Source organism: Crocuta crocuta, unplaced genomic scaffold (genome assembly GCF_008692635.1).
Source record: "Crocuta crocuta isolate KB4526 unplaced genomic scaffold, BGI_CrCroc_1.0 scaffold38, whole genome shotgun sequence".
In the NCBI taxonomy this organism is placed as follows: domain Eukaryota; kingdom Metazoa; phylum Chordata; class Mammalia; order Carnivora; family Hyaenidae; genus Crocuta; species Crocuta crocuta.
Genome location: NW_027532605.1, coordinates 7,427,270 through 7,446,297, shown reverse-complemented (window position 1 = coordinate 7,446,297; position 19,028 = coordinate 7,427,270). Strand labels below are relative to the sequence as shown.

Genomic DNA, 19,028 nt, shown 5'->3' with positions numbered 1-19,028 from the left:
GTATATGATTTTCAGTATACATTCTGTTGAATAGAAAAAAAGGGTACAGTTGTGACAAATTATAATCAAGGGTTTAAAGTACATTATAACCTATCCCCAGCCTTTCTAGCACATTTCCATTTCAATCAAGTCATTACTACAACACATCCTAAAGGTAATGAATAGCCTAACATTAAATGTTTTCACTAAAAAAAAATAATAATTACGTGAGCTCTCTAGAGATCACTGCAGACATGATTATAATATTAAACTTGGAAATCATTTCTCCGTATGATTTGCAGCTTCTTAGAGCCCTTACCCATTTAAGCAAGACAGATATCAGCACTTGACTGGGAGACTTGAATTCTTTAGGATTATTTTCTAAATTTTCTGGCTAAAATTAATATTCTACAGGTGAGAAAAAAAAGATTCTATAGGAAATAAATATGTGAAGAAAACCCAGTATCTTTCTTGATTATGGTTTTCTTTTTCTTTAGTGAGATATTCCATAGGTGAAATTTGTTTGTAAATAATTACCAATATATTGAATTTTACATATTTCTCTTCGTGCATGCTAAAAATAATCCTTTTTTTCAGCTTCCATTGAGAAGAAATCCATTATTTCTACATTTTCAAGGAAAAAATGTGAATTGGAACAGCCTCTAAGAAGTATATATAATAATTCTTCACTTAATCAATTTTGTGAAGATCTCACTGAGTCTATCATTTGCCATTTAACTTCAAGCATTTCTGGTAACACAAAAGATAGTAGAGAAAAAGAGAAAGCATTGGAAAGCCAAAATGCAGCATTTAACAGGATTATTTCAATTGATTCTCAAATGTTTGAGAGTAGGTCAATTTCTATTGGGGAACTTGCTTTAAGTATTTCCGAAATCATCACTGAAATCCTCTTTAACAGTAACATTATAGAGGTTGACATTGCACAGCAAATGTTTCCTTTAAAAACAAAGTACATCTACTGCCCAGGAGTAGCTGCTGCTGACTTTGATAATCTCTTTCAGGATCTTTTAACAGGAGTGATTCATGTAATGTCCAGACAAATAGGAATAAACCATCACCTTGAAAGCAATGGAAGAAAAAAATCATTTTCCATGCTTAGGAGAAATAGCGTGCCCATTGGCAATGAAACAAATACCATGGAAAGACAGAAAGGATCCAGAAATTGGAAATCATCTACTTACCAAACAGATAATCTCCTTCAAAAAAATAAAATAAATTATCTGGCACGTAAGTTAGACAATCTGGTTGGTAGTCTAAAAACGACTGAATCCAAAGAAGTAGTCAATAAAGTTTTTAATATTGTTTTAGATTTATTTTTACCAGATGAATATCCAGGTGAGGCTATGAATTCTGATAAAAAAGCAGGAACATCATTCTCATCCTCAAATGATCAGCAAAGTAGTAGAGTACTTGGAAATAACATTGGCCTCACCCCCAAATCAGTTTTTCTTCTCAATGTCGTGTGTGAGAAACTTATCAGAACACTTTTGGAAAAATGCACAAGCACTGTTTTTCTTGATAATAGCCCTTTTTCTGATGAAATATCAGCAGAAGAATGTAAACTTTTAAAAATACTGCAAAGTGTAGAAGATCAAGAATTTGATTATTGTACGGGAGCAATGGACTGTGAACAATTTCAAGGAGATTATATGTCAGACTTTTTGGAAGATCTGGCAGAAATGGATCAAGATTTATTATCATCAGACTCGATGCTTACTATCATTTCCCACAGCTTGGTTAAATCATTGATGGACAAATTATGTCACAATACACAACTCCCCCAAAGCCCACCTTTTGCAAACAAGCATTTGAAGTACACGGGAAGAGAAATACAATCTAGCTTCATAAATGCACAAAGGCCAGAATTAACAGAATTCGGAAAAGGTAAAGCCTTTTCAGGATTCATGAGTTCTGATAGTAATGCCTTGACAGCATCCTTGAATAATCTCAGTGGGGTTAGCCCCAAAAAGCAAGTACCATTTGGCAAGGAATATTCGGTAAATTCCACTTTTGTGTCAACTCTCAAAAGACAGGGAACAAAGTATATGGATGCAGTACCCTTCCATAATAAGCTATATCCAGGAGATATAAATACCAGTGTGTATTCAGCCACATTTTTGGAGGAGATAATTTCAGAACTGTTTTTTAATCTCTCTACTTCACTGTGGGGAAAAAATGAAAATATCACTGAGGGCCGGCTCAATGAGGTGAATACATTATTTGTCAACAATGTAGTAAATGAGTTTAATAACGCACAAGTCACTGTTTTACGGAATGTTGAAGAAAGGCTGTGTTTTCCACCAATCCATAAAGAAACTATTAGTAGAATTGTTGACTCAGTTTATTATGATGTTTTACAGCAATATAAATTGAAAGTGACTTGTGATGATCTGGCATGTGACAATACCTCGATAGCAGAACAAATAACTAACAGCATATTGTTAGAGATTATAGACTACCAACTCCCATCTTGCTTCAGAACAAAGCTCATACCAAATTCATATTACCCTCTACAAGCTGAAATTATATTGCAGAAAGTTCAAAATAACTTGAGAAAATTTACTTCCCAGACCAGGTCTTCAACAGGCTATAGCACCATGTTGTCTCATTCATTTTTAGAAGACATCATCAGAAGACTTTTATATCAACTGATTCCTTCACCCAAAAAGACCTCCTCTTTGGGAAGCAAATATTTCATGAGTTCAGATTTCAATGAAATGTCTACCTGTATAATAAATAAGGTTATATCAGCCATTTCAAAACATAAAATTTGGTTCACTATATGTGATAATCAATATCTATTTCCTGGAAAAAACCTTCAGAAGATGGTGGATACTGTTTATCATAATATTATGCAAATATCTGATTCTCTTGTTTCAATACAGAAAAGTATAGTCAGCCGAAGCCCAATTATGATTGACAGAATAGCCAGTTTTATTATCCAAGAGATTATTGAAAATCATCTTCAACCATTTTTGTGTGGAGAAGGTTTACCTTGTCCAAATACTCCACTGGATGCAATATCAAATATGGTTAAACAGATTCTCAATGAAGTCACAGAGTCCTACAAACCCCACACACCATCACCCTCAGGTATTTATCCTGATACATTTGTAGGGGCAATTGTTGCCAGACTTTTATCAAAGATTTTTAGTCCAAAGCATAACACTGAAATTGAACTAGAAACTATGGCCCAAAAAATAGTAAGCTCAATAAATAACCATTTTAACAAAGCTAAAATTCACCTTCTATATGATGACAAAGAACCTTACACCTTTGCAGATACAGATATTGTGGATGAGCTCGTTAGCTTGATTTATACAAATGTTTTAAAACAACATGAGTTAGACCCTAAGGTTGATAAACAGTCTAAAGACAGTGATATTTTTGTAGAAAATATTACAAATTTAATTTTAGCAGCTATTTCAGATTACCTTCTTCATCCTCTATTTTCTGGGGATGTGTCATCATCTTCCTCTTCAATTTCAATGGTTGAGAATATTGTTCAGGATGTTCTTAGTACCATCAGTAAATCTAACAAGTCAAGTCAGAATTTATCTCCATATAACACCTTGTTGCCATACACATTTTTGGAAGACATGATAAGAGTGCTATTATCTAGAATCTTTCCTTCTACACCTAGCATTGTTCCAGACAGAGACACTCCAAATTACAGATCAAGAATGAATTTCAATGAAATTGCTTCAAAGATAATCAGTGATATTAGGACGAAAATTTCCCAACATGAAATTCGATTTTCAAAAAATGAAGAAACCAAGTCTGTTTATTCAGAAGATGATGTTCAGCACCTTGTTGACTCAGTAGTCAAAAATATTTCACAAAACTCTGAGTCTCAAGAATTAGCTGAGCAAAATATCACAAGCAGTAATGATGTTCTTATTGATAGAATAGCAGGTTTTATCATTAAACATATCTGTCAACAACATCTTCAGCCATTTGTGGATGGAAAGTTATTACCTTCTTCATCATATACATATTTTGATGATGAAAGAAAACAGTGGTTTTATGCCAGTGTTTATTCCTCAACTTTCTTGGAAGATGTTGTCTGTGGGGTTTTAAGCAAAATATTCCACAGGGTGTTAGGCATTGTACAAACAAAATCAGTAAGAGATTCAGAAGAAGAACTGTTTGATAAAGCTGAAAAACTCATTCATTTGATAGCAGAGGAATTCTCAAAAGTTGAAGTTAGCATTCTAGAGAATGCTGAGGAAGAATTGTGTTTGCCTCCAGTAAAGAGAGATGTAGTCAGGAACATTATTGACACAGCATACAGCAAAGTTCTGCAAGAATATGAAATGGAAATAATGCCTGGAAATTATAAAGATTTTCTAAATGACACAAAAACATTGGCATCAAGGATAACTAAAATCATCCTTGCTGAAACTTTTGATTTCCAAATTCATCCAAACCTCATAGGAAAGTTTCCTTTTAAGTTACACTCCAAACTCAATACTAATGTTTTAATAAAAAGAGTTCAGTGTAGTATTACCAAATCAGGATATCAAAGGCAGGCATCAACAATATATACTACCATGTTATCACATACTCATTTGGAAAAAATTGTCACTCAGCTTATATCTCAGGTGACTCCACTGGCCTCCAGGACAGAACACCCAGATACCTCTCAATCAGACTTAAGTAATACAGTCATAAAACTAATAAACGAAATTATTTCAATAATTTCAAAGCATGCAATATGCATTATTAAACATGGGAATGAAAAACAAAGTATGATTTCAGAAAAAGATATCCAGTCTATGGTTGATTCCATTTATGATGATCTTTCACATTCAAATCTGTATCAATCTCTTAAAAGAGATAAAAAAGGAATAAGTAACTTACCTGTTTCAAAAATAGCAAGTTTTATAATAAAAGAAATCTTTAACCACCATCTTCAGTCATTTTCATCTGGAGATAAAACTCTTATTTCAGCTGCAGTTGATCAAACTTATAAACAGAAAGCAACAGATCCTAAACAAAGAGAGTTGTCTTTCATTGTGAACTCGGCTGTGTTTTTGGAGGAGGTAATTTCTGAGCTTTTATGTAAACTCCTTTATGCATTCTCACACAATTTCTTGGTTGCTGAAAACCCAGATACAGTAAAAGTCAAAATTACTAGTATTGTTACAACATTAGTAAATTCGATTGTTTTGGAGCTTACCACATCTGAGATTCTAGTTGCAGATAACTTTGATGACGATATGTGTTTTTCAGAAAGATATAAAGAAATTGTTAAAAAAACAGTCAACCTCATTTATGAAAAAATTTTAGATGAATATAAATCTCTGATTCAAGTATACAGGGCTATACAAAGTGACACTATTGGTTTTGGAAGAAAAATATATCATTTGCTATTGGAGGAAATTTATGATTATCAAGTGCAGTCATTAGTTTCAGGAGAATTAGTGGCTTCTTCCTATTCTTGCCCTCAAGCTGATAATATCATCACAAATGTGCTCAATGTCATCACAAAGGATAGCCATACTTTGCCTTCATGTATTACTGTGCTGCCTCGTTCTCTTTTGGAAGATATTATATACAAGCTGCTAGTGCATATCTTCCCTTCAACTGACACTGAAAGTGAACTTAAAGAGAAAGAAGTTGCATCCGATTGTGAGTTTGTAGATGCAACGTCAAAACTGACCAATGAAATTATCAAAGAAATTTCTGAACATGAGATCCGCCTTGTCATAGCAGAGGAGAATGCAGAAAATATACAATTAGAAGTGATTGAGAATTTGGTTGACTCTATATGTAATAATATTTTGAAGAAATCGGAATTTCAATCTGAAGTACAGAAAGGCACAGACAAAAAAGGAGGCTCATTTCTCAGTAAAATAGCTGGATTCATCATGAAAGAAATTGTAGATCATCATCTGCAGCCATTTTTACATGGTGAAGAATCATCTTCCAGTGACTTATCTGATTATGAGCACATGTCTGTACTTAGCAAACCTGGTAAAGAAAAAACACGGCCTGCTCTTTATTCAGCTACATTTTTGGAAGATGTAATCGTTGAGCTTGTTCGTAAATTTTATTCTCTTCCAAGTATTAATGAAGATTCTAAGAAAAAAGAAATGGTAGAGCCAGACCTTATTGGCTTAGCTATAAAATTTGCAAACTCTCTGATAGGAGAATTTAGGAAAAGTGAAATTAAAGTTCTACCAAATGCCGAGGAAATGCTTTCTTTTCCACCAATTGATAAAGAAACAGTTGACAAAATATCCAATTTTGTGTATGATCAGTTCATAGGAAAGTATGGATCTAATGATATTCAGAAGGATGGGAAAAGTAACATTGTAATAGAAATGATTGCTGCTTTAGCTCAGAAGGCAATCTCTGCTTTCAAGATTCAACCACTTTTTTCAGGAGACTGGTCTTCCATCTTCTTTTCATTTCTAAATCCAGATAACATCACCCAAAGGGTTCAGCATCTACCACAGCAAACCTCTACACAGATAAGCAAATGTTCAAAAGGGAATGAACTTGCTTTACCAAAACAATCATATAAACACACTTCTGCAATTATAGACCAGAAAACTGTGTTGGACACTTCGGAAATAGACAGAGGTGCAAAAAGTAGAAAGAAAGGTTTCAAAACTGAAGAGACCTCAATGAAAAAAGGTGACATCCAAGATCCAATAGTTCCCTCTGCAACTAGAATTATGAAAAGTGACATGGTTAACCTGTTATCAGGATCAGCTGCAAGTGTGACAAACAAAGAGACAGAAAATAAAATGGAAACTTCAATTAAAAAATATGAGAATTTATCAAGAGCTACTTTTACAACTACGAGTGTGAAAAGTAAAGTTATGCAGGAGCCAGATTTGAGGGTAACTCTAAAAAATGATGACATTGAGAAGAAAAATATACCAGTTTCAAAACACAAGAAAAGACAATATAATAATATAAACACAAAATTTCCAGTAACTACTGCTGATAAAGAATCTGAGGAGGAAATACTTGGACCAAATTTTGAAATAAACATTGAAAAGAAGATTGACAAAACAAGAGAAAATACATTTAAAAAAGATGATCAGTTATCTTTGGCATCTGAAGCAAGAAATACAAGGACCACAACAGAGAATTCTTTGAAAACAGTTACCCAAAAGCCAAATAATGAGGATGGAAAAGACTCTTCATCTCAAACAGATATAAATGAGGAACAATACTCAGATTATGAGTATGTTCAAAATGTCACTGAAAACATTTATGAAAATGTCTTAGAAATACACACTTCTCCAGAATCATCAGATGATTCAAAACTCCACAGTCTCCCAAATGATACAACATTGCTTGTAATTCAAGAAGTTGGTCAAGATTTTACACAGTCTGTTTCAACAAAGGATCCATCCCTCTCAATTAACAAAAGTCTCTCTGTCAAGGAGAGAGAGAGAAAGAAAGAAATAGAGAATGAGGGAGAGAGAGAGGAAGAAAGAAAGAGAGAGAGCGAGACAGGGAAGAAAACAGAAAAAGTAAAAAGTAAGGAGATTAAAAATGAACCCAGTAAATCAGACAGTCCTCAGTACCCATCAAAAACTAAGCCTGGAGTTGTTCCTGCTAAATTTTTAGAAGATATTATCACTGACATGGTTAACACATTGATCTTTTCTTCCTCATCAGAAACACAGACATGTGATAGATGTCAAAATGTAAGGGATGATGAAAATCAAGCCGAACTTTATGACACAGCTGTGAAACTTATGCACTCACTGTTAAAGGAATTTTCAGATGCTCAAATTAAGGTATTTAGGCCACATAAAGGAAATCAGTTTTTTCCACCTGTAGATAAAGTGTCATCAGTTCCTAAAACACCTCTTCAGCAAAAAGAATCAACTACAGATGAAACCGCATCCAACGTTAAGAAAATAACAGTGGATAGAATACCACATATGCACGAAATGACTAGAAAACCTTCATCAAATAAGATATCTTTCTTGGAGAAAATACGAGCAATTGATAAAGCATTGGTCAACAAAGTTGTTCATTCTTCTGTATGTAATATTTTTAAGGAATTTGGATCTCAAGATTCCATTTGTAAAAATATAAAGAGTAATGGGGAAAATTTAGCAAGAAGACTAAGCAGTGCAGTGATAAATGAAATTTTTCAACATCAGCTTAATTTCATACATTGTGATGAGGTTCCAGCTTCAGCATGTTTGCCTCTGGAATTTAAAGATATTGTTAAAAAGGTCCGAAAAGTGGCACAAACAGCCAGCAAAGAATGTCAAACATCATCACCATATACCATCAAGCTGCCTCACAAATTTTTGGAAAATGTGATTTCTGCTCTTTTATCCAAAATTTTCTTAACAGTATCCAACACTGAAGTAGAAACGTCTGAGTACAATGGTTTCACAGAATTGGATTTCCTTCAAATGAAGTTATTAAGTACAGTTACAACAGCAATCTCCAATGATAAAGATATAACTATACAATATGTGGAATCCCTACATCCAAATGATGATGAAATTATTCAATTAGTGATTCATTCCATTTATAATAATCTCTTGTCACAGTTTGGATCACAAGAGATAATACAAACCTGTGTAGCCAGTGGATGTAGAATTCTTTCGGAAACCATCGTTGACTTAGTTCTGCGAGAAGTGGCTGGCAATCAATTGCAAAACTATTTTTCTGGAGAGCTAACTCCACATCAGTGTGCAGAAGTTGATAGTGTTGTTGAAAATATTCTTAAAGATGTTATCCAAACTGCTGATGCTGACCAGCCTCAACCATCACGTGTTCATATACTGCCTTATAACATAATAGAAGAAATTGCCGTAAAGTTTTTATCAAAGCTTTTATCTGTGTTTCCAGAAATGGATAAGGAAAGAACCAAATCTCTAGAAACTGACATGCAAAAATTAAGCTCAAAAATACTAAATTCAATACAAGAATTTATCTCCAAAAGTAAGATTAAACTTGTACCACCAGCCAAGGAATTGCCTACTGTACCTTTAGCTAACAACGAAACTATTGAAAGGGTAGTTAATTCTGTTTATGCCAGCATTTTAAAGCACTCTGGCTCACACAGTTCTATATTTAAAGATTTGATGGGTAAGAGCAATGTCCTCTCTGATATAATAGGTTTTTTAATGGTGAAGGAAATTTCCAATTCTGAATTTCAACCTCAAGTAGAGGACAAAGCATCAAGTTCAGAATTAGTTCTGGAAGCTGTCAAAATTATGGAAAAAGTGGTCACAATTGTTGATGAATTTAAGTCCCAGAAAAAGTCTTCATCCAAAAAAGGGTTGATGTTAGATGCCAGGTTTTTAGAGGAAGCATTGGCCTTGTTCTTGGCTAAAATAGTAAGATTGCCAAGTGCCTCAAGCAAAGATGCAAAAAATTTATCAAAGCCCGAGTTAAATAAAATTGCATCTCAACTGACAAAATCAGTGACAGCTGAAATTTCCCAAAGTAACATTAATCTTGTTGCTGCTGATCCTGAGCAATACTTTTTAAATCCAGAAAGCATAGAAATGATTTCTCAGGTTATTGATTCCATTTACAGTAACGTACTGCAACACTCCGGAAATGATAATGAAGTCTACGATGATATAAAAGATAGAAACACTGTTTTCCCTGAAAAAGTGGCTGGTTTAATTATTAACGGAGTTTCACAGTTTCCATTAGATACAGTTAGCACAAAGAATTCAAATGCTAATCTCTCTGGAAATCTAGATGTGAATAGAATTATTCAAAAGGCACAAGAGCATATGACTATTGATACAGTCCCTGAGTTAGAGGACGAAGAGTCATATCAAGATTCAATTGAGAATTTTCCAATTAAAATAGTTCCACATGTTGGGAAGAAAGCAATAAAAATAGATCCAAAAATTATCTCAGAACACTTAGCAGTACTTTCTATAAAAACCCAACCTCTTGAGAAACTCAAGGTGGAGTGTTTGAGTAAAACTGGACATAGCCTAACAGAACTGAGAAGAGCATCAATAAGCGGGAGAAGCTACCCCTTACTAAAAGCATCTAACATAGAAAAGATACAGAAAGAAAGACGCATCTCATTGAATAAGGTGGGACGACTGGATGTAAAGCCCTTCCAGGTAAGTGCAAAAGCCAGTAGCAAATCCATAAGCAAATAGTGGTTGTCCTTTGATTTCTTCCTCCAATGGGAACGTATTTTTTGTTGTTATTCCATGCCCAATAGGAGAACTGGTTGCACAGGCTCATTCATGCAGTCACATGATTTACTGGGACTTGCCACATCAGTTCAGTGGCTCACTCTAATGGTCTCAGGCTAGTTTTCCAAGGGAAGTCAGTTTAGACTAACATTTTTTTTTTTTTACAAATAGTTTATTGTCAAATTAGTTTCCACGTAACACTCAGTGCTCATCCCCACAAGTGTCCTCCTCCATGCCCATCCCTCCTCCCCCCAACATCCATCAGTCCTCAGTTTTTGTCAGCATTCAAGAGTCTCTCATGGTTTGCCTCTCTCCCTTTCCCCCACCATTTCCGCCCTTCTTCTCCCCCTTGTTCCTCCGTCAAGTTCCTCCTAATCCTCCTATACGTGCAAACATATGATATTTGTCCTTCTCTGCCTGACTTATTTCGCTCAGCATAACACCCTCAAGGTCCATCCACGTTGCTACACATGGCCAGATTTCATTGTTTCTCATTGCCATGTAGTATTCCATGGTATAGATAAACCACATCTTCTTGATCCATTCATCTGGTGATGGACACTTAGGCTCTTTCCATGTTTTAGCTATTGTGGAGAGTGCTGCTATGAACATTGGGGTACATGTGCTCCTATGCATCAGCATTTCTGTATCCCTTGGGTAAATTCCTAGCAGTGCTATTGCTGGGTCATAGGGGAGTTCTATTGTTAGTTTCCTGAGGAACCTCCACACTGTTTTCCAGAGGGGCTGTACCAGTTTACATTCCCACCAACAGTGTAGGAGGGTGCCCGTTTCTCCACATCCTCGCCAGCATCTCGAGTTCTCTGATTTGCTCATTTTAGCCACTCTGACTGGCGTGAGGTGGTATCTCGGTGTGGTTTTGATTTGTATTTCCCTGATGAGGAGGGATGCTGAGCATCGTTTCGTGTTAGACTAACATTTTTTAAAGAACAGAAATACAGTGAAATATCCTTAACAGTAAAATAAGGATGACTGAAATTATAATCTTCATTTGCAGATTAAGAAGAAACAATCTCCTGTAGTTCTTTTAGTTCTTTATTGTGAATATCGAAAGCAGTTTTTAAAGACTAGTTAATAGAATATCAGGATATATGAGGTTTCAAAAACCATCTAAAATACTTTTAATTCCTCAAACTTACGACTCTACAGCAGTGGTATTCCTTACTTTCAGGAACATTCATTAACAAACATTACATTACAAATGCTAGATTATACTTGTTTCCTATCATTTCACTTTAATTGTATTAGACTTCCTCAATTATTCTACACTTTCCATAAGTACCTAGTTTCCTCTTCTATCCATATTCAAGATCCAGTTGCCCTAATGCTGCCATTTTGAGAAACTGGACCTAGCTCTGCCCTAAATTAGCTCCATACTAGGGCCTCAAATAAATTAAATTAATCACGACTTTACCACTATACCACTGAGGACAAAGGGATTGTCAGGCCTATAGAGTCACACTGATTTTTGCCAATCCCCTTACACTGATGGTGTTCACTCATTAGAAGACTGGATATGCTTAGGGATATAATCTGTTGCCTGGACAATGAGCAAAGAATGAACCATTCTCCATGAAGCATAAACTTTAGGTGAATTTTTTGCCAGTACTATCCTGCAAGGATATGTTACTTAGTGCTTTATGTCTTCATACTCAAATACTGACATCACCATGGGCTGAGACACTAATTTAATCTTCTTTGGCCTAAACTTTTTGGACCAGATGATGGTTCTTTCCAGCTCTAAGATTTACTTTTCCGTATGTGTTCTCTTCATTGTATTGGCATATTGCTTAGTAGTCTTCATTTATACATAAGTAATCCCTTGCAGTAAGATTTGTGTGAACAGATCTTACTTAAATAGTAAGATCTTAAAAGTAACTTACTTAAAATAGGTTTTTAATTATCTGTAGTATTGTCTGTCACAAATCTTACTCTTAGTTAATGCCTCTCTTTATTTAAGTCATTTATAGACCACACGAAGCAGGAAAGAGAATATTTATACCAAAAAAAAAAAAAATTACCCCTGTCCTTTTAAGGGGAAGAAAAGCCATCTTAAAAAATAAAAACCATATTTAAAAAAGCAGATACATAGAACTTTATCAAGACATATGATTTGCAGCAATCTGCGTTCTAATACTATCTATCTTTAGCATAGGGACAGAAAAGAGACAAAAGAACAATAGATTAAATCAAAGAACCTAGACATTTGTTGGTTCCATGTCAGGGCTTTGTTTTCTGTTTTGATTACTATAAATTCCCAACACACTAGGTGTATACATATTAAAACTATATATAATATAATAACAAGTTCCAAAGCCATATGGAATTATATTTTGATTTTCTAAACCACTAGTTCCCTCTAGTAACACTGAAAATAAAAGTTGATTTTTGTGCTTTAACTTCCTGAAAAAGCTGTTTCTATATTTTGTTTCCATGGAAGATATTCTTTTAGGGCACCATTGTCTGAAAAACTAGATCACAGTGTTACAAAAGGATTTTGAGGTCTAAGATTACTAAATCAGTCTGGAGGTTCTGTGGCATCATCAAAGGCTACAGAGATTAGAGAAATTGTGTTATTTAATTATAATTGTCTTTTCTTTGATCTGTCTTTAAACATTGAAAATGGAAAGTTTTTTCCATTGACTTGACTTGGGAGGATAAGAAAAAAATTAAGAGTTATGTAGTGAATATTCTTTTGGAAAATATAACCAAAGGATCAGGAGTGGAAGAACAGGGACTGAGGTGTCAAAGACCTTCACAAGTTTGGATATTCATCATTTTAAAAAGCCAAGATCAGACAATACCTTGATTTTTTGTTACAGTATGTACATTTGGGTTCTCTATTATTACCTATGTAGAATTTTGGAAAAATGGAGTATAGTGTCTACTTCTGTCCCCCAAACTTTCAAAGTCAATGAAAAAACAAAAAGTAAATTATGATGTAACAAACTATGAAATTTAAGCTAAAGAAAGAAAGAAAGAAAGAGAAAAAGACTAGAAGGAAACCTATGTTAGACCTTCTTCTGTACTTGGGAATAAATTAATTCGATCTCTGAAATATTAAAAAAATGCTAGATACTGACAAATACTTTTTATAACTTTCATTTGTTTCTTTATACAAGTAGTAGCATTTGAAGATAATACTACTTAAATTGAAACTATAAATCATATTAAAATAGCTATATTACAATAGAACCACAAGAAGAGTGATTGAAGCATTGGTTTTTAATATTCATTTTACCTTCAATTCCAGGCTGTTTGCAGAAATTCATTTCAGAATATAAGAAAGCCTGATATCACCAAGGTAGAGCTTTTAAAAGATGTTCGGACCAAAAAAGATCTTATCATTCGGTTTGTAGCTCATGATATTGATCAAGAAGATTCAGAAAGTACCATAGAAGAGGAACTAATGTCTGACGATGAAGTTGTTTTAAGAGAGGTTGTAAAAGAAGAATATTTCAGAGAACAATTTGAAGACCAAGTGAAAGAAGTCACGAAGCCAGTAGAAAGCAAAGTTGCTTCTCCCAAGCCGACACTAAGCACAAACAGCCTGAAAAAAATATTTTCTTTAAGCAAATGTTGTCAGTCCACATCCAGTGCAAATATTGAAAGTTCTGAAGCAACCTCAAATCAGAAAATAGTACCTAGGGAGAGAAAAGTTAAAAGAGCTACTGCTGAGCTTGACATGTCCAGGTGCTCAACAACCATGACTGAAACAGACTCTTGGAAGAAAAAGCCACAGAGTAAGGTGAATGAGAAACATAACTGTCAGTGACCAGATATCTATAGAAAGAAAAGAGATCTTCAGAAATTCTGTCCATGAATGTATCTTAATTAGAAAAGAATACTAATATTGTTCCATTCTCTTCCTAAGCCTGATAATAATTACAGTATAAAAGAAATTATTAACAGATGAAACCATGAAACTCAACTAAGAGAAAGCAGATAATTGAAAGAGACCTAGATTAGTTAGGAGCCCAAGGAGAACAGAAAATGGAAATCATTGAAAAGAAATGCAAACTAATTATTTAAATATATTATTTAATAAATTCCAGTCTTTTTTGTATTTTGGCTGGTAAATCACAGCCAAAATTGACATATTTTTTTTTATTCAGCCCACTTNTATTTTTGCTCTTGATTCCCTTGCTTTTGGGGATGTGTCAAGTAAGAAGTTGCTGCGGTGGAGGTCAAGGAGGCTGTTTCCTGCTTTCTCCTCTAGGGTGTTGATAGTTTCCTGTCTCACGTTCAGGTCCTTTCTCCATTTTGAGTTTATTTTTGTGCATGGTGTGAGAAAATGATCTAGTTTCATTCTTCTGCACAAAATTGACATATTTTTTAAGAAGACTTACACAGGTAGGATATGACTAGAAATTGGGTCAACATAAGAGGAAGTAAAAAAAATGATCCATACAAATTCAAATTGTCTAGGTATGAATTCTGACTCTTCCTTAATAGCTATGTGTCCTTTGGGCAAGCTACATGGCCAGATTTTTTTCTTAAAAATGACTTAGCCAACATGCCCCAAATTAAAAGGCTAATCAAAATATTTTAAGTATCACCCTTGCAATTAGCCCATAAAGTCCACTATCATCATGGGGTACAGCTCTTGTCCCTGATATCATAACTCTGAAATGACAGTCTCAACTTCAGTGATCACAGGGGTTGGCCCTGTCCTAAAATTAGTACCAAAACATGTTTTTGTAAAGTTTATATGATTTGGTATTTCCCGATGAGACAATTCCATTGATTATCCAATTGACATGATTCATGGATAAATACAAAAAGCTGAGATGAACCAGAGAAAACAGAAGAACAACTCTTCAATTCAGGAACTTAACAAGTAGATTATCTTCACACAAATTCTGATCTATTTGCTGGGAAGCTATGTGTGATTTCATGACCAAGTGCAGTCTGCAGAATAGTTTTCTTGAGCCTCATATTCAGAAATGCTGGCTTTATAGATAGCCAAAGAAATGGTATAGCATAACTAATAGGGAAAATTCAAAATGGGTTATATGAACAATAATCCCAATAGTAGCTTTTTTTGAGATTTCAAGAAAAATCACAATAATGATATTCTCATAAAAAATAATGCTATTAAATCACACATGACTTCCCAACAAATAGATCAGAGTATATGTTAAGATAATTGAACTGAAAAGTATCTGAATTGACCAGAGTTATGTCTCTGTTCTTTTCCTTTCTGAACTTGGTAAGATATGATTTAAAATATTTGTAATGTATAGAAATGGAAAACAATATTCTTCAAACAAGTTTTTTTTAATAAATTAATGTTTATTTTTAGTTTTGAGACACAGAGAGAATGTGAGTGGGGAAGGGGCAAAAAGAGAGGGAGACTCAGAATCAAAGTAGGCTCCAGGCTCTGAGCTGTCAGCACAAAGCCTGAGGCAGGCCTAGAACTTACAGACTGAGATCAAGACCTGAGCCAAAGTGAGACACCCAACTGACTGAGCCGTCCAGGAACCCCAAACCAGGTTTAAATTTATATTTAAAATCCAGTCAAACTCCCATATTATAATATAGATCATCCTCGCTGAGCCATTCCCCTCCCAAAAAATACAGGAAAGAGACCTTTTAATTAGAATTATGGGGTTCATCCATCTTTTAAGTAATCTCTAGAAATTTTTTTCATTGTAGTGTAGATTAGAGCTTAACATATGCCAATAAGGTTAGAAAGTACATGTCAAACTCTATGTGACAAATGTTTTTCACTTTTCCAGAAAGAAAAAAGGACTATTAGTACTGAACCAACACATTACCTCATACACAGAATTATGAGTTCATCTTCATATAACCAAGAAGATCTTATTTCATCTGCCAGGTGTGTGAAATTTAAGCAATATATAAAAATAGAAATCTGAGATGAAAGTATTACTTACTGAAAGAATGGGGCTCCAGGTAAAACTATGGTTGGGCAAGTATTCAGTCTTAGACTTTCCTTCACTCCTTCATATTCTTCTCACATAGAGCTTCCCACTGTGGAGATTTCCTAAGGCCTTCCCCCTTCTGCCTGATCTCTCATTTCTAGTTACCTGGTTTCTACATTTTTTCTAGTATAGCAGTATCTTGGATCAATAATTTACAGGTGTATTTTGAGAGTTTGTTTGTTTGCTTTGTTTGTTTGTTTGTTTAACCTGGGAGATAGGTTATCTGCACTATCAGCACAAAGGGTTCCTGCTCAACTCTCTTCATGAATTAAATGTTCCAGTGTATATAACTGCCTGTAAAAACAAATCAAAGATGAAAGGGGGATAGTGTAAGGTAGGGTATTCAGAGATGAAGCTTAAAAAACAATAGAGTTTGATGTAGTCCTCTGAGGATAGAGAGCATTTACATGAAAAGACAGTTCAGGTTTGGACAACTATAGAGGCAAAGTCTGGAGTGTGTGGCAATTATAAAGGACAAAGAGAACAAAGTATACTGTAGATTTTAAATCTAATAACTATATCTAGAAGAGCTCAAATTTGTTAAAAATTGTTCTTAAGTTTATAAGACTATAGGAGAAGCAATAGGAAAGGAGAAAACCCTGCCTGGTTACATTTCTTTCCATATACTATAAAGGAATGGTTTATTTTTGACACTAACACTATTTTGGGGACACCTATTCCTGTCCCACCATTGCCTGTTTTTCCTGCATAATGGTTGTTTTAAAATACACTGGTAATGCAGGCACCTCTCTACTGTTTATATGAATGATGAAGGCAGAGGCACATATAACATCAAATAAATGTAAATTTAGAGCAAGACAGCAGACTGGGAAACTTCAGTCCCTTCTTTCCTCAAGAAAACAAACAAACAAAAACACAACTGCATACTGATAAAAACAACTTCATATGAGCTCTGACCACTAGTCAGATATCTGCAGCAATCATGCGAATGTCTCATCAAGGAAAAGGCATATTCAAACCAGTAGGAAGTTCCACCAATTTGTCCTTGCCTTTGCCGAATCCTCTCTGCAACATGACAAGACATAGTTGGGAAGAAATGGGTCAATTCCCTTCCCTCCCTTGGGTTGGAAGGACCAGACTGGAACTTGTTTGCATTGTTCTGGCCTACCTGTTGGCTGCCAGAGGGAATGCTTCTGTCTCACCTAAATAGATTGAGACAGTGGCATGGTTTGGATCTATGCCTGAAATCACAGAAGGCAGCTGATGGGTGCCACAGTGTATGAAAATCACAGGGGACTGCAGATGCACCTTAGAGCAAGAAATTACAGGTAGGGGGATATAATGAATATTCAAGGCCCTGAGAAGAAGCATGATGGGAAGCATTCCTGGAAAATAAAATGTTTAAAAGCAGATCACAAAGAAGGAGTTCTTGAAGTTCAGCTGAGAAGATGGCAGATTAGGAGGACGCTAAGCTCATCTTGTCCCATGGATACAACTAGATAACATCCATGCCAGCCATAATTAACCCAGGAAATGACCTGAAGACTGGTATAAAGACTCCACAACCAAAGGCAAGGAAGAAGCAATATGAAAGAAGGTAGGACAGGTGAAAACATGGTGTACAAGCAAAACAGAGCATGGCCTTCTGTGACAGGGACGGAACTGATGGCACAGAGAAGGGCAGAAAATAGACTTTCACATGGGAAAGCCCACAAATGGGGAGGATGAATCTCTGTACTATTTGCTTTTGAGAGTAAGAGGAGCCAAATGTCATGAATTCTTAAAACTAGCATTTTAAAAATCTAGAATTTTAAAAATCAGCAGGCTTGGCTGTTATAGAGCTCAGAAAGTGTGAAAATAGACTTTCACATGGGAAAGCCCACAAATGGGGAGGATGAATCTCTGTACTATTTGCTTTTGAGAGTAAGAGGAGCCAAATTTCATGAGTTCTTAAAACTAGCATTTTAAAAATCTAGAATTTTAAAAATCAGCAGGCTTGGCTGTTATAGAGCTCAGAAGGTATTAGAAAGTGGACTCCTTGCCCTTAAGGAGACAACATGACAAACAGCCCATGCAGATATAGCATAGAACCAGCTGTTTGAAAAACTCAGAGGGCAGACAGGGGAGAGAGTGATCTGCTCTTGTCAGAGCACAGCCCAGAGACACAAGGGTCGTGGGGAGACCCCTCCAGGAACAAAGGAGCTAGTAGTTGCCATTTGCCTCCTCTGTCTCTGTCTCCAGCATAAACAAGGGCCACCTGCAGGAACCAGCAGAACACTGACACTTCTTACATAACTTGCTCACACAAAGCACTCCCCATACTTCAGTAGATCCACCCTTTCCAGCCATGCTAACCTCAGTCCCAGCATTGCAGGCCCCTTCCCCCAGAAGATCAGCAAAACCCTGCCAATACCACACTATTTGACATCTAACCATTTTTGCAGGACCTCAGTTCCAGCAGTAGCAGGAGCAGGTCTCATTTTGCAAGCAGATCATTGCACATGTTGCTACCCACAATAGGCAAAGACAGCATCTGCAAAGAATTGGACTGAAGGACAAAGAGGCCAAGACTCAATAGCAGAGCACATGCAACACACATAGGAGATACTCCTTGAAATGCCAGGGCCTGGGGAGTAAAGGATACTGCATGGCAGGGCACTACAGGACATCTTCTCCATAAGGCTATGATCACTAAAGAGCAAGAGAGTAGTTAACTTTTCTAATACATAGAAACTGACAAATCACACAGTATGTGATGAATTAATGACCTAGAAGACAGAGTAATGGAAAGCAATCAAGCCGATAAAAAAGAGAAGAAAGAAAATTATGCAAATTGAGAATTATCTTAGGAAACTCCATCAAGTATAACATCTGCATTATAGAGATCTCAGAATAAGAAAGAGATAAGGGGGCAGAAAATTTATTTGAAGAAATACTA

General features: G+C 35.4%; 1 protein-coding gene across 1 annotated transcript in view; it reads left to right on the top strand.

Moving 5' to 3' along the window:
* FSIP2 (fibrous sheath interacting protein 2) overlaps positions 1 to 19,028 on the top strand; it is a 76,446-nt gene that overhangs the window by 45,377 nt on the left and 12,041 nt on the right. Inside the window, exons 18-20 of the mRNA XM_077780266.1 lie at positions 577 to 10,085; positions 13,435 to 13,929; positions 15,923 to 16,023. Coding sequence (XP_077636392.1) covers positions 577 to 10,085; positions 13,435 to 13,929; positions 15,923 to 16,023 — 10,105 coding nt within the window. The remainder of the gene's footprint in view (positions 1 to 576; positions 10,086 to 13,434; positions 13,930 to 15,922; positions 16,024 to 19,028) is intronic.